Source organism: Alosa pseudoharengus, unplaced genomic scaffold, assembly GCF_046254945.1.
Source record: "Alosa pseudoharengus isolate Yale_2024_CS ecotype anadromous, Long Island Sound unplaced genomic scaffold, YU_APseudo_1.1 YU_APseudo_1.1_scf_5, whole genome shotgun sequence".
Taxonomy (NCBI): Eukaryota; Metazoa; Chordata; class Actinopteri; order Clupeiformes; family Clupeidae; genus Alosa; species Alosa pseudoharengus.
Window position 1 is genome coordinate 39509093 of NW_027468837.1, and position 15189 is coordinate 39524281.

At 46.8% G+C, this 15189-nt stretch overlaps 1 protein-coding gene across 2 annotated transcripts in view; it reads right to left on the reverse strand.

The window, feature by feature from the left end:
• Nucleotides 1–2557: 2557 nt before the first annotated feature.
• The window catches only part of arhgap40 (Rho GTPase activating protein 40), a 24509-nt gene continuing 11877 nt past the window's right edge, over nucleotides 2558–15189 (reverse strand). The window contains exons 7-15 of one of the 2 annotated variants that reach the window (XM_076267410.1): nucleotides 15153–15189; nucleotides 14735–14812; nucleotides 13332–13491; nucleotides 11956–12038; nucleotides 10174–10377; nucleotides 9569–9712; nucleotides 8526–8677; nucleotides 6328–6383; nucleotides 2558–5209 (exon numbers count right to left, since the gene is read on the reverse strand). The exon at nucleotides 15153–15189 is cut by the window's right edge and continues 55 nt beyond it. In XM_076267410.1, the coding sequence (XP_076123525.1) occupies nucleotides 5103–5209; nucleotides 6328–6383; nucleotides 8526–8677; nucleotides 9569–9712; nucleotides 10174–10377; nucleotides 11956–12038; nucleotides 13332–13491; nucleotides 14735–14812; nucleotides 15153–15189 (1021 nt within the window). In that variant the 3' untranslated portion in view covers nucleotides 2558–5102. The remainder of the gene's footprint in view (nucleotides 5210–6327; nucleotides 6384–8525; nucleotides 8678–9568; nucleotides 9713–10173; nucleotides 10378–11955; nucleotides 12039–13331; nucleotides 13492–14734; nucleotides 14813–15152) is intronic. The other variant, XM_076267411.1, reaches the window with a different exon arrangement.

Below are 15189 nucleotides of genomic sequence, written 5' to 3' on the forward strand. Positions count from 1 at the left end.
TGAGGTGCCCATATGGCAGCACACAGAGATGCACACACACTCACACACACACACTCACACACACACACTCACACACACACACTCACACACACACACTCACACACACACACTCACACACACACACTCACACACACACACTCACACACACACACTCACACACACACACTCACTGACACATGAATAAACTCAGCTGGCACTCGCACTCTCTCTTCCCTCATCCCTCCATCATTCGCCTCACACTGCATGCAGAGACTTGGGCGTACACCCCTCACATGCACGCGCACACACACGTACACACACATACACAGAGACACACACACATACAGACACACAGACATACACAAACACACACAAACACACACAAAAACACATATACATAAACACACACACATAAACACGCACGCACACACACACACACACACACATAGTCATGTAGAGACAGGCACAGTCACAGATACATGTACACACACACAGAGACAGACACACACGCACAGAAGGGGGTGAAAACACAAAAAAAGGCCAACTAAATGATCCGTGCCATGTTGCTAGGTAACACAGGCTCTGGATGCTACAGATAAACGGAAACATTCCGCCTCTTGCCTGCCTGCAAGCAGTGAGAGAGAGAGAGAGTAAAAATAGGAGAGAAATATAATGGAGAGATCAGAAAGAGAAAGAGAGAGAGTAGAAATAGGAAAGAAAGAATGGAGAGAACCAGAAAGGGGGGGACAGAGAGAGAGAGAGAGAGGGAGAGAGAGAATAGGCGTTCACATGATGGATGGGCAGTCATTGTCATGCAGCACAGATGCGCTCTGACAGAATTCTGATGTTCTGTTTCACACCTGTCTCGACCCGTCGTCCACCCCTCCCGCCTTCTTCACGAGCGCACAAGCGACAACAGGTACGCACACGCACACGTGCCCGACAGCCTCTCTCCGTCACGCTGGTCTGACTGCCACAGATGCCCAGAGCCTCCATTTTAGATTTCCTGTCCTTGGCTTCCCTCCCCCCCCCCCTTCCCAGCTCTGACTCTTGATTCTCTCATTGCTTTGTAGCTTTCAATTTTTTATTTTTGTTCAAAAATATGTTTCTCTCTCTCTCTCTCTCTCTCTCTCTCTCTCAGACTTTCATTTCTTTCTGTCTTTGTGTTGCCTTCTATCTAAAGCCATTATAAACATGTCTATTTGCCTTCCTCGCCCCTCCTCTCGTCCGCACTATAAATATAGGTCTATCCGACACAAATTGGTCATCACACAGACATCATTCTTTTTCAGCTGTAAAAAAAAAGCTTGTGAAAAACTAGAGCCTTTTAATGGCAATTACAGCTACCCCGCTGAAATGCTGCAAGCTCACTGGCCGAGAGCCAGCCTGCTCCTTCAGCCTCCTCTTCGTACAAAGCCACTGATTGCCAATCATCAGCCAACTGCCATTACGCAGGGGGGAAGAGAGAGAGAGAGAGAGAGAGAAAGAGAGAGAGAGAGCTGAATGACTGTATAGCCACTGGCTGGCCCTACACTTTCAACACCCCTATCCAAACCAATCCATCCATCCTCAAACTCAAAAGCAATTCCTTTCCATTCCATTCAATTCCATTCCTCCCTTTCTCTCTCCAAGTCTTCCCCCCTTTTCTTTTCTCTCTCTCTCTCTCTCTCTCTCTCTCTCTCTCCCTCTCTCTCTCTGTCTCAGTGTTTCCGAGAGCTTCTGGCGCTAGTCAGCCGCACCGGGCTTTTCTATACCTCATTACACTTGCAAGGGATGCTGGGGAGGAAGCAGTGGCATCCTGCACAAAAAAAAAAAAAAAAACCTACAAAAAATATATTAAAAAAGGCGTGGAAAACGACTGCAGTCTTTTCATTCCTGCTCATAGAAAGGCAGATGTACTCTCTTGTCACCGCAGCGGGAGCGATGGCTGATGGGCGCGTGAGAGAGCGATGGCTGATGGGCGCGTGGGCGGCTTGGCTCCGCCAGGAGGCTCCAGCAGGGCAAAAGTGGCCGGCAGAAATGGTGTGGAAATAACGTGTCTTCATTGTCTCACACACTCCCAGTGTAAGTTAATGGAAAGTAATTTAGTTGATGTGTGTGGGTGTGTGTGTGTGTATGCGTGTGCATCTGTGTGTGTGTATGTAAGAAAGATATGACAAAGGCAATGGATGAGAAAATAATAAAAGGCAGAGGTGGAGATTTGTGCTGCCTGGTGGTGAACTGTGGTCAGCCTGCATTGATGAAGCAGTTCCCCGTGTTTAAAACAGTGGATCGGTCATTGATTAATCAGGGCTTGAAAGGAAAAGGCCTTTTCCCACCTCCTCACCCAGCAAGGTTAATCAATTGATTGATGAAGAGGCTGGAGATCGGGGCTCATCTGGAAGCGCTGGGCTTTGTCTCTTCTCCAGTGCTGGAGAGGTGGCTTTTGTCCGAGCGCACTCGCAATTTTCCTCTGTCTTGGTCAGACAAAATAAGTGTCCAGTCAGATGAAGGTCATCTTGGACTCTGTTTTCGGGTTCTCACAGACAACCCTGTGGTACCAGCAATGGCTGTAGTTGCATGCAATTCATTTTTAGACTATGTAGACACTGAAGCATTTGGTATTTTCTTAAAACATTTATTACACAATGAATAAAAACCTTTTTACAAAATAATGTTTTTCTTACGGATCTTCCTATCACAAGAAACCCTGTAAACAGCAGAAATTGTTCATCTATAGATGTTTTTTCTATAGATTATACAAATCACAAGAGATACTAAGATCATTGTTTTATGAGCTGTTGTAAAGACACTGAAAATGAAAGACTAGGCTATTTGAAACTGAAGAAAATGATACAATTATGCCATTTTGTACAAGTTTGTAATACTTGATGGTAAAAGAGGGTATACTTGTTCACCTTTAGTAACACAGCCCAGTTTAAGGATTCTTAGTTTAAGAGTCTTTTGTCTCTCCGTGTATCATGAGTATATACAGAAATACAGGACAAAAACAAAATCAACATTTACTACCTCCTTCCAGAATGACAACAGCCAGGCACACAATGAGAAAACTGAATGAGTCTGAGGCCATTCATAACCAAGTCAGGAGACCCAAAGACAGCTCATACACATTGTGTGCCACTGTTTCACAAATCCAATGCATGTTACAGCATGAATGCATGTGTGTATGTTTGTGAGTGAGAGAATGTGTGTGTCTGGGTGTGTGTGTGTGTGTGTGTGGGCATCCATGTGACGCGGACAGCAGTCCAGTGTCACTGTTCTTGCCCTCGGGGGAGAAGGCAGCTTTAGAGGTGACCCAGTTTGTGTGATTAGGGTGGGCAGAAGGTTATTTCCCCCGTTGCTTTGTGCCTGAGCACTCAACTGTGCCACACACACACACAAGGACGCAAGAAAAGTGTGTGTGTATGTGTGTACTGTCTCACGTGATCATCCAGTCTTCCTCACCACACTTTTACTATTTGTTGTTTACTCTATTCCATGGCAAATATTTTATCCACCCCCCATTTATAACACCCAGTCATCCTCTCCCTCTCCTCTCTCTCTCAGCATTGATAAGATTTCTCCCCTGGTGGGGGGCGGGGGGGGGGGGGCACCATGGCTACGGGATGAGGCCTGATGAGGAGTGACAGAGGGAGAATTGCTGGAGTTGATGGATGCTGAGCGTCATTACTGGGGATAACGCCGGCCGTCACGCCGGACACCGTGTCATTTACTCTGCCTGTCGTCGCGATATGAGGCGGGCTAATGACCAGTGACAGTCTGGCCCCTTTGTTGACAGCCTTGTGTCGAGTAAACACAGTCTCTCTCTCTCACACACACACACACACACACACACACACACACACACACACACACACACACACACACACACACACACACACACACACACACACACACACACACACACACACACACACACACATTGTTTGAAGTTGTGAATGAGCAACTGAAGAGAACTGACATTTGTTAGTGTGTGTCCAGAATACTCATAAAATAGCTGTTTTGATCAGTGTACGTGTGTGTGTGTGTGTACAGTAAGAGAAGGGAAGAGGGTAAAGATACAGTTGTACTGTTGTGATAAAGCTATAAAACAGATGCAGAAAGAACACTGGAGAGGTTCCCTTCCAGATGAGTACAGTTCAAATACACTGGATAATATATCATGACATTCCAAATCATGTCATCCGGAAGCTTCTATGGCAAGAGTCTGTGACAAACTGAGCATCGGAATGATAAATAGGTACACATGTAGGAGGACAATACTGCAAAGATTTGATCCTTCAGGCAAGATGAGAATATTAAAACAAAGTGTATTGAGAGTGCGAGCAAGCAGAAGTCCAGCTTCACAAACATGTCCGACAGCTTTCTTCCGAAATTCAGTCTCTTTTTATGGATTCTGCATCCATGAGAAGGCTCAAAATGAAGAACTGAGTCAAAACACAAACGTTTTCAGAGTCCCTTATATGCTGAACATGCACAACACAACAACACTCGTACAAACACAAATATCACAGACCAAAAACACGGATGCCGCATCAATGTCCCCTTATTTTCTAGCCAAGCACAGATCAACATATAGATACACACATACAAACAATCACACGCACAATCAATACACACACACACACACACACACACACACACACACGTTTTATTTTAAGATGTCTGTGAGTGTTGCCTCGGGAAGTGGTGTGAAAACAGAGGGTACGGCCAGGCCAGAGTTACCATGGCAACATGGCAGCAGGCAGACAGCGATGCCCCCCTCCTCCCCGTCTGTGGGGCAGCGCTGAGCGCCAGGTCCACCTCACGTCCAGGTAGAGCGCCGGAGAGCAGAGCGGAGAATTTGCATGTGGCCGACAGTCCGAGCTGTAGACGGCGCTGTCAGGTCCTCAGACGGACGAGGCGAGACGAGACTGTCAAGTCTGCCAGAACACAGATCCGCCGAAAACAGGAGTGAAGGAACCAGAGATAAAGGAGAGAAAGCAACAGTAAGGCTTGGCTCTCTCTCTCTCTCTCTCTCTCTCTCTCTCTCTCTCCCCTGCGTGTCTTTGTCTGAGCCCTGCTGTGGTGCTGCTGGCTCCTCGGCTCCACTGCTCCTCTATGCTGCCGGGGAGTCGCGGCGCTCAGAGCCCCCTGCTGGTGGGCTGCCGGAGTCGGATCACCCACTCCCCGCTGGGGTTGTTATTGTACAGATCCAGCAGGTGAGTCTCAGGGTCCAGACAGTGCTCTCCTGCAACAGAGAGAAAGAGAGAGAGAGAGAGAGGGAGAGAGAGAGGGAGAGAGGGGGAGAGAAAGAGTGAGAGAGAGAGACGGAGAGAGAGAGGACGGAGAGAGAGAGAGAGGACGGAGAGAGAGAGAGAGGACGGAGAGAAAGAGAGAGAGAAAGAGGATTACAACTATGCACTGGGCAATTCCAGCTCCATACAGCGCTCTGTTAGAACCTCACACACTAATAGAGAGAATTAGACAACAGGCCGACACACTAGACAAGCACACTCTACACTATCTACTCTACAGTTACACACTAGACAAGCACACTCTACACTATCTACTCTACAGTTACACACTAGACAAGCACACTCTACACTATCTACTCTACAGTTACACACTAGACATTCACACTCCACACTATCTCCTCTACAGTTACACACTAGACAAGCACACTCCACACTATCTACTCTACAGTTACACACTAGACAAGCACACTCCACACTATCTACTCTACAGTTACACACTAGACAAGCACACTCCACACTATCTACTCTACAGTTACACACTAGACAGGCACACTCTACACTATCTACTCTACATGTAGTCACAGCATCCCACTGCATAGCATCATGGCTCGTGAATCTAAAACAGGCATCATGCCAGTCACTGGCGCACAAATTCATAAATGTTGGTGGTTAAATCTTGTGGCCTAACGAAGGTGTGTATTACGAAGGTATTGAATTAACGAGTTGACTCACATATTGTGTGTGTGTGTGTGTGTGTGTGTGTGTATGTGTGTGTGTGTGTGTGTGTGTGTGTGTGTGTGTGTGTGTGTTTGGGTGTGTTTGAGTGTACTCATGACCTGCCTGAATGTGGGAGACTGTGTCAAGCTTAAATATAGTTATTGGCAAGGCACTTGTCATCCCTGATAACCACAAAGGCACCAGACCCACGCCTCGAATCCTTTCTCTCTCTCTCTCTCTCTCTCTCTCTCTCTCTCTTCTCCCTCTCAGTCTCTCTATTCAGTGCATGACATAACTGGGTAACCTCATTAGCCAGTTCATTGTGCAATGGAAAACACCAGTGAGTGACACAACTCTAGTCAAATCCCTCAGAGTGATGTGTCATGCCACTTACCGATGTTCCCTCCAACCTCGTAGACGGCGTAGTCACGATGGTGCATTGATCCGTTTCTGTGGTCATGGAGAAAATGGACACTATATAAGCATACACCATATTTTATATAGCAACGGGGAAAGTAAAATACAGGTTCTTGTGAAATATCAAGTGTTTATGTTACTGTTAAATATTACTATTAAAGGGTACAGTCTTCATGATTCACGATTCAGGAATTTACTATGCTATGCTAACCTGGGGCATGATGTCATTTTTTTGTCATACACCAAAAATGTACAGCTTAATTCCTGATGGCCTAATTAAAAATGGCCTACTCATACCACACCTAACTTGACCTCCTGGAATGTGGCACATGGTATCTTCTAAGCCTATCATGGTATATGCTAACTGCACATCTGAACACAGTTTCAAACGGTTAACACACTGTGTCACTGACCACGGTATCATCTGCATTACAGTCCGCCACCTGTAGAGGTCATACCTCCTCTGGTATATGTGGAATGTTCTATGGTGTGTTTACCATCTGTGTATTCAGCACTGAAGTGTGCTGTCTCTGCTACTCAACGCCACTCACAAAATGAGGAATAACATTCAAGCTGCTAATTCCAGAGGAGACCTTAGGTAGCAAGAGCTGAGGTGGTAGAAGGAGAAGGAGGTCGCAGGAAGCAGAAGGAGGGTAGAGAGGAAGTGCGTGGGAGGGATATGTTAGGGGAGCCGAGGGGAGGTTGGCTAGGTTATGACACCTTTTTACAACACCTTCTGAGTGCACTAGAGATAACGAGAATAGGACAGCGCACATGTCACAGAGCAGCGGCTACGGCAAATCCCGAGGGTTTGGCTTATTCGGTGGCCTCGCTCAGGTACACCTGCACGTCTAATGTTAATGTTTTCACACGAGAAGAGGTGAACACTAGGGCTGACGCTTCAGCAGTAGTCACTACTGTTATAGTAGTGTGAGTTTAAGAGCGGCTGTTCACACGTTAGCTGATTGCAGCCAGCTGAGACCACCCACTGATATACAGACACAGGATTCGCCCAGGGAGGGGAGTATTGCCGATTGGTTCTGATTGAACAGCACAGTAAGCCCTGTGTGTGTGTGCGGGCCCTGTGTGTGTGTGTGTGTGTGCGGGCCCTGTGTGTGTGTGTGCGGGCCCTGTGTGTGTGTGTGTGTGTGCGGGCCCGTGTGTGTGTGTGTGTGTGTGTGTGCGGGCCCTGTGTGTGTGTGTGCGGGCCCTGTGTGTGTGTGTGGGCCCTGTGTGTGTGTGTGCGGGCCCTGTGTGTGTGTGCGGGCCCTGTGTGTGTGTGTGTGTGCGGGCCCGTGTGTGTGTGTGTGTGTGCGGGCCCTGTGTGTGTGTGTGCGGGCCCTGTGTGTGTGTGTGGGCCCTGTGTGTGTGTGTGTGCGGGCCCTGTGTGTGTGTGTGCGGGCCCTGTGTGAGTGTGTGCGGGCCCTGTGTGAGTGTGTGTGTGTGCGGGCCCTGTGTGTGTGTGTGTGTGTGCGGGCCCTGTGTGTGTGTGTGCGGGCCCTGTGTGTGTGTGTGGGCCCTGTGTGTGTGTGTGTGCGGGCCCTGTGTGTGTGTGCGGGCCCTGTGTGTGTGTGTGTGTGTGCGGGCCCTGTGTGTGTGTGTGTGTGTGCGGGCCCGTGTGTGTGTGTGTGTGCGGGCCCTGTGTGTGTGTGTGCGGGCCCTGTGTGTGTGTGCGGGCCCTGTGTGTGTGTGTGTGTGTGCGGGCCCTGTGTGTGTGTGTGTGTGTGCGGGCCCGTGTGTGTGTGTGTGTGTGCGGGCCCTGTGTGTGTGTGTGTGCGGGCCCTGTGTGTGTGTGTGTGTGTGTGCAGGCCCTGTGTGTGTGTGTGTGGGCGGGCCCTGTGTGTGTGTGTGCGGGCCCTGTGTGTGTGTGTGCGGGCCCTGTGTGTGTGTGCGGGCCCTGTGTGTGTGTGCGGGCCCTGTGTGTGTGTGTGTGTGTGTGTGTGTGCTGTGTGTGTGTGTGCGGGCCCTGTGTGTGTGCGGGCCCTGTGTGTGTGTGTGTGGGCCCTGTGTGTGTGTGCGGGCCCTGTGTGTGTGTGCGGGCCCTGTGTGTGTGTGTGTGTGTGCGGGCCCTGTGTGTGTGTGTGTGTGCGGGCCCTGTGTGTGTGTGTGTGGGCCCTGTGTGATTGTGTGTGTGTGCGGGCCCTGTGTGTGTGTGTGTGGGTGGACGTTACGTACCTCCGCAGCGGGCCCTTGCCGTTGTCGGAGGAGGAGTGCATCTCCCGTTGGAACTGGGTCAGCAGGTCAGCAGCACGTGAGTTGATGTTGAGACGCACCTCCATGGTGCTGCCCAGAGCGCCGCCCACCTCCACCTTCACCGTGCGGCAGGGCTACAAGCGAGAGGACGAGGAAGAGGGGGAAAGAGAACACAATCTTTATTTTCACATGGACATTTGTTGCTGACTATGTAGACACATTAGACTTCACAGACAGATAAGAATAATAAACGTTTTTGAGTGACTTGAGTTCTATAAAAATTATTATTATTATTATTATTATTATTATTATTATTATAAGCTTCCTCCAGTATACTGTGTTTTGACAAATATATTTAAATATAAATAAATAGGTCAACATCACAATGGTGGCCATAGATATATGCTTGGGGAGTAATGTGGTCACTGTCCAGGGTGACGTGAGGTGAGATGGGGGGGGGGGGGGGGGGGCAGGGTGGGAGTTAACCAGAAGGTCAGTGTGTGTGACAGTCAGATTAGCGGCCCTGCTCTAACGAGGGATAAGCGAGGGCTATCTCATTACGGCGTTTCTCAACGCCCGAGCGCTCAACCCGGCGAAGAGCTGGGGGGGGCCTCCCTCACTAACGCTAAGCGCTAAGTGCTAATCCCAGGCTTGACCGTGAGCCGGGACACTGCCTCTCCTCCTGTGGACGATTCGAGAAGGAACGCTGATTAAAAATGGCCTGTGTGTGGGTCGCATCTAAGGTCTGATGTACGTTTGTTCAACTTTTACTCACTAGTGCTGGTAGTGCTTGTAATTTCCTAGGGCCTCAGTTTTTATTTTCAATTCAAGTGACGTTTAGAGGCCAACATCAACATTTTTTATGAGAATAAGCAGTGAGCACTATGGCGACACGCGTCTGTGCAATAAGAAGATGGATATAAGCTAAGTGGGGCCCTCTCTTCTTTTCTTCTCCTAGTACTTCTGATCAGGAGAAGCAGGGTCAGATGGCGTCAGTTTGTTTTGATGCTATGTTCTCTCTGTACCTCTGTGGAGTTCTTGTCTGGCTTGTCCCTGCTGTCTGTGTGGATCTTTCTCAGCAGGTTCTTGATGCGCTTGTCGTAGAACTGGTACCGACGGTTACTGTTCTCGTTCAGCTTCCGCACCTGGCTCATCAGGAAATTAGGAATCTAGAGAGAGAGACAGAGAAGCATTGAGACTCAGGAGAAAATATCAACATAGCAAAAAACACACAAGCTTGTTGTTCATATCTCAATCAACATGAAATCTCTTTCAAACATATATGTACTGTATCAAATACTGTATCTAGTTCTCACATATATTTATTGTACTGTATTCTTGTTACAGTCTATCCTTGTCTTATAAGAACCTACTGAATTTTGGTACTAGCTAGTGAGCTAATCAGATGTACTGCTCTAGCTGTTGGCACTGATACACCTTTGAGTTTAGTTGTACTTCAATATCTATGGCATCAGTTGTATCAGTGGAAGCAGGGGTATTTGGGTCTGTGTATATTCTTATATTATATTCTTATACTAATATGATAAACTGTAAGTGTTGAGGTGTGTGTGTGTGTGTGTGTGTGTGTGTGTGTGTGTGTGTGTGTGTGTGTGTGTGTGTGTGTGCTCACCGTCCAGAGCAGGTCCTGGTAGCGGATGAGGAGCCTCATGATGTCCGCGGCACGCTCGGCCTGGCCCTTGTCGGCCCCGTCCAGGCGGCTGGGCACGGACTTGTGCAGGAAGAGGTTGGGCGCCATGATCGTGGACACGGCCCACAGGTTCATGCGGTTGCGGCGCTCTCGGGAGACCACCTTACTGAGGAACTCCAGCAGAGCCTGGGGGGAGCACACACAACACCGCAGGGGCTCAGCACTCAAGCCATCCAACATGATCTGGAGCTACAATGCTACGGTGGCTAATCCCTGCCAGCTGTTTACACTAAACAAGAGTGAGAAGTGTGAGGGAAATGTAAGAAGAGTGAGAAGTGTGAGGGAAATGTAAGAGTGAGAAGTGTGAGGGAAATGTAAGAGTGAGAAGTGTGAGGGAAATGTAAGAGTGAGAAGTGTGAGGGAAATGTAAGAAGAGTGAGAAGTGTGAGGGAAATGTAAGAGTGAGAAGTGTGAGGGAAATGTAAGAAGAGTGAGAAGTGTGAGGGAAATGTAAGAGTGAGAAGTGTGAGGGAAATGTAAGAGTGAGAAGTGTGAGGGAAATGGAGAAGAGTGAGAAGTGTGAGGGAAATGTAAGAAGAGTGAGGAGTATAAGGGAAGATGAAGATCGCATGACAATTTGGATATTTTTCTTAATGAACTGTGTTGTCATAGAATTACATTTCTAAGGTATATATTTCTACAGCAGAATGTATTAATAGTGTTAAAAACATAAATCATGATTTATTATTTAAAATTGTCTGCAGAAGGTTTTAATTTCAGTAAATCTGTGTCCTGTTTAAGACACAGAGGAAATCGCATCAGATTGCTCATGCAACACAATCCTGCCAAAGTTGCCAGTTCCTTGAGTCGTGACAAATGAGCGGCATTCTCTGTCCAAATGTTGAGCAATCCTGCTGGTTTGCAGGCGGCTTGCATAAGCCTTCAGGAGCATTACGTCACACTCCGTTGTCGTGACACCAGGTGCTAGTTCTGGTGCCTTTATAAGGCAGCTTTTATAACGATTCATTACAATAACCACAGATCGTTTGCGTGGCTTAACTTTTACATGCTCTCGTACATGCAGTTGACCTGGACTGGCATGGAGCGCATGGGTGAAACACCACAAAAGGCCAGAGATTTAAAAGTCTAGACGCGGACTTGAAGCAGACATCCTCCACCAGGCGCACACAACGGTGAAACAAAGCATCTGGTTTGCTCGGAGGCAGGTTACATAAAGGCGTGCGCGTTTCGTTTTGATACACACCAGATTGAAAATGCTAACCAACAGGGCTTTGGACGGAAATATGGGCCCACACCTACGTGGGGATGTGCAAAAGAGTGACTCATTCTCTGCTGCATTAGCTTCATTATGTAAGCCCGGGGAATGAACCGCAAAGTATGTGCTCAGCGCAAGCCACTTACACAACGAGAGAGGTATTCCTCGCATTCCAGCGTGGCTTTTAGCACTGGCCCTAAGTGCCTGGATGGACATCATTTGCTGAATCCATATGCAGCTAGAATGTCTGTGCTGATGCTAAGTGTTACTGAGCAGCATTTTAGAAGTCGAAAGGTGTAGTGCTGTGTGACTGTGTGTGTGTGTGTGTGTGTGTGTGTGTGTTTGTGTGTGTGTTTGTGAGGTGGTGTGTTGAGTACCTGAAGTGTGTGTGTGTGTGTGTGTGTGTGTGTGTGTGTGTGTGTGTGTGTGTGTGTGAGAGGGGGAGAGATAAGAAGAGAGAGAGAGTGAAAGTAGAGTGTGTATGATACCTTGAGTGTGTTTCTGTTGGGCTCAGGCAGAAGGAGAATGAGCAGGTTGAGCACGTGAAGCCTCTGCTTCAGATCAGGGATATCTACAACAGGACACACAAGACAACACAAAACAACTTTTAAACAGCCTCTGCTTCAGATCAGGGATATCTACAACAGGACACACAAGACAACACAAAGCAACTTTTAAACAGCCTCTGCTTCAGATCAGGGATATCTACAACAGGACACACAAGACAACACAAAGCAACTTTTAAACAGCCTCTGCTTCAGATCAGGGATATCTACAACAGGACACACAAGACAACACAAAGCAACATTTAAACAGCCTCTGCTTCAGATCAGGGATATCTACAACAGGACACACAAGACAACACAAAGCAACTTTTAAACAGCCTCTAGCAGTGCACAGCTCTGAACAGTTCAAAACAACATGTGTGCTTCGCTACACAGCCACCTGAGAACAGACTGCTGCAGGCATTTTAATAAAGGATTATATAAGCCACAATCCAACCATAGTCACGTAAACGTGTAGATCATCATGTGACATGCCATGCGGATACAGTGTCAGGATAGGGGTTTATCTAAGATTGAGGACATCATGGCGGAGTAGGGTATGGGGACCTTTTGTGCTCAATATGAATTCAGGACTACCATGTAATTACTTAAGAGATCAGTGTTATGTTATCTCGTCAGTAGATATAGTAGCTATAGAATTAAAATAAGCTTATATAACATACTCTGCAATGACGTGTGCACAGATATGTCAAATTGCAGCACACCAAAGGAGACGCCTCCAGAAGAGGCAGCCACCTGGATATCGCTGGACTTAATCAGTTGTGTATGTGAAAGACCTGGTAGATTAGGTGCTTATCTCAGATAATTGAGATAAGTAAAGTGGCTACGTAAATAAATAATGGTCTTTCTCTTTAACCCTTCAGAACCTGAGGTGCGTTCAAATTCAAAATGTTTGTGAACGTTCCGTTTGCCTTGAGTTTTCGGGAAAAACGTTTGCAAACAATTGCAATCTACGGAGGTAGTTCTCCGCGAACATAAAAGTGGAACTGGACCTTAAGCTTGGTGAAGGTAAGAATGCAATAACCGTTACAATCTGATTACAATGGAATGTTAACACCAAATCGTTCAAATGTAACTGTTCAAAGAAAACATGTTCACCGCGAACATTCGCCACACTAAATTTGAACGCACCTCAGCTTTACTGAATGTATCAAACACGTGCAAAATGGTTTTGATCTCTTAACTGTATTCTTCATCTTTCCTTTCTCTTTCTCAAAGAACTGATTCCAATCCCGTGGCCAGAATGAGAGAAAGATAGAGACTGATTGTGATAGAGATTGTGCGGTAGGGCAGCTCACCCCTGACGGCGTTGAAGGTGTTGAGGTGCTCGGCGGTCAGCAACGGAGAGGGCAGCTCCCGGATGAACTTCTTCAGGAGCGCCGCCACGTCGTTAGGACTCACCTCATCCCAGCTGAAGCTGCTCGAGTAGAACGTGCTCTCCAGCTTCTGCTGCAGGAGCTACGCCAAGCGAATCAGTGTCATATTATGAGTGTCACATTCTATTGGTACAAAAAAAACATTCTTACATACTGTGTATACATTACAGTGTGTTAGAATTTGTGTTGTGGAACAAACAAAAGAGAAATGAATGCTATACAAAGAATACCACACAACGAAAATGTTTGATTGTTCAGTTTCAGAGGCAGAATGGTGATTCTTTCAAGAATGAATCTGACTGGATCCCTGTGGCCATGAGCAATCTAGACCCCAATCCACTCCCACTGACCAGTCCCATCTAGCGGCTCAGCCATCTCCACTGTCCAGAACACCTTTGAAGGTATTCTATCTCATTCTTGAGCTGTCAGCCTGTGTGTTTTTATTTAACAGCGTTCCCACTCTAAGTCAGACGTAAAATTCCATGACTTTTCCCTGACTATAAACATGAATTTCCATGAACTACTATAGAATGAATCGTACGAATTCGACCAAAGATTTCAGAGTAGCCGCATAGCGTTCAAGAATATTTTGACTTTTTTAGAGTGTGAGATGAATAAATGGGCATTGAATAAGCACAGTTGGTCTAACCACAACCACTCAAGCAAGCAGTAAAGCTAATTACCAGATATATACCAAATCTGCACGGACATATACTGTATCTGCATTAATGTATTTTGACAAGTACATTTTAAACTACTATAACAAAATTCCCTGATATTCCATGACTTTGCCCCACAAATTATAAAATTCCCTGACTTTCCATGTCTGGAATAGACTTTATCAAATTTCCATGATATTCCAGAAATTCCATGACCCGTGGGAACCCTGTATGTAACAGGGGCTGTGATTTGGCTTTTGGAGCTCCCCAGTGCCTCAGAGGGCCTTGAGCCTCGTGCCTCCGCACATCACAGGTGCTGTTGTGATGGAGCTTGGAAACGTCATGCTTAATTCTTTGCAAATCTCTTTTGCAGTTAATTTGCGGCTTGTCTTCTCGACACGTTTTTCGTGACGGTGTTGACCCCGCCCCCCTTCCCGTTCGCAAATTGTCTAACTGTGTAGTGATCACACCTCAACATTTTAGTCGTTTCAATAGTGTTGCATTCTTCTTACAGATATTTCAGTCTTTCTTTTCACTTTTATTACTTGAGACTTGAGAAATATTGTTTGATTAAAATTCATACACTCGCTGTATTCTTTGATGATTATTCTGATTAATGATAAATAGAATACAAGAGAAGACAACGCAGATGAAAAGAAGGCTCACCTTGATTCTGGCTTGGGATCCTGAGACCCGCAAGATCCCTTCAGAGTCAATGCCCTTTTTCTCCAGGAAAGACAGCAGCTGGAAAGGACAGCATGGCACATTAATGCATATACAATATAACACAACATCTACCTACTCTGTTCAATGACCAGCATTAATTAAACACACAAATGAGTCAAAAGCATAGACCTATGTTAGGCTTGCCATGCTAATAGCTAATCTTGGTTAGCCCCATGTTACCCAGCCTTTGTTAGCCTTGCGTTTAGGGTTACAGTAATGTATACGTGTTAAATGTAGCCGAATTGAAGTACTAATGTTCTACAACACCAACAGGCCCATATAATCTCACATCACAGCATTTCTCCCTAAGACCATGAATGACTGCAAGCATTTGTAAACCCGGTGACTGGGTGCTTACCGACTGCAGGATGAGGGGAATGTTTGTGTTGGCCTTG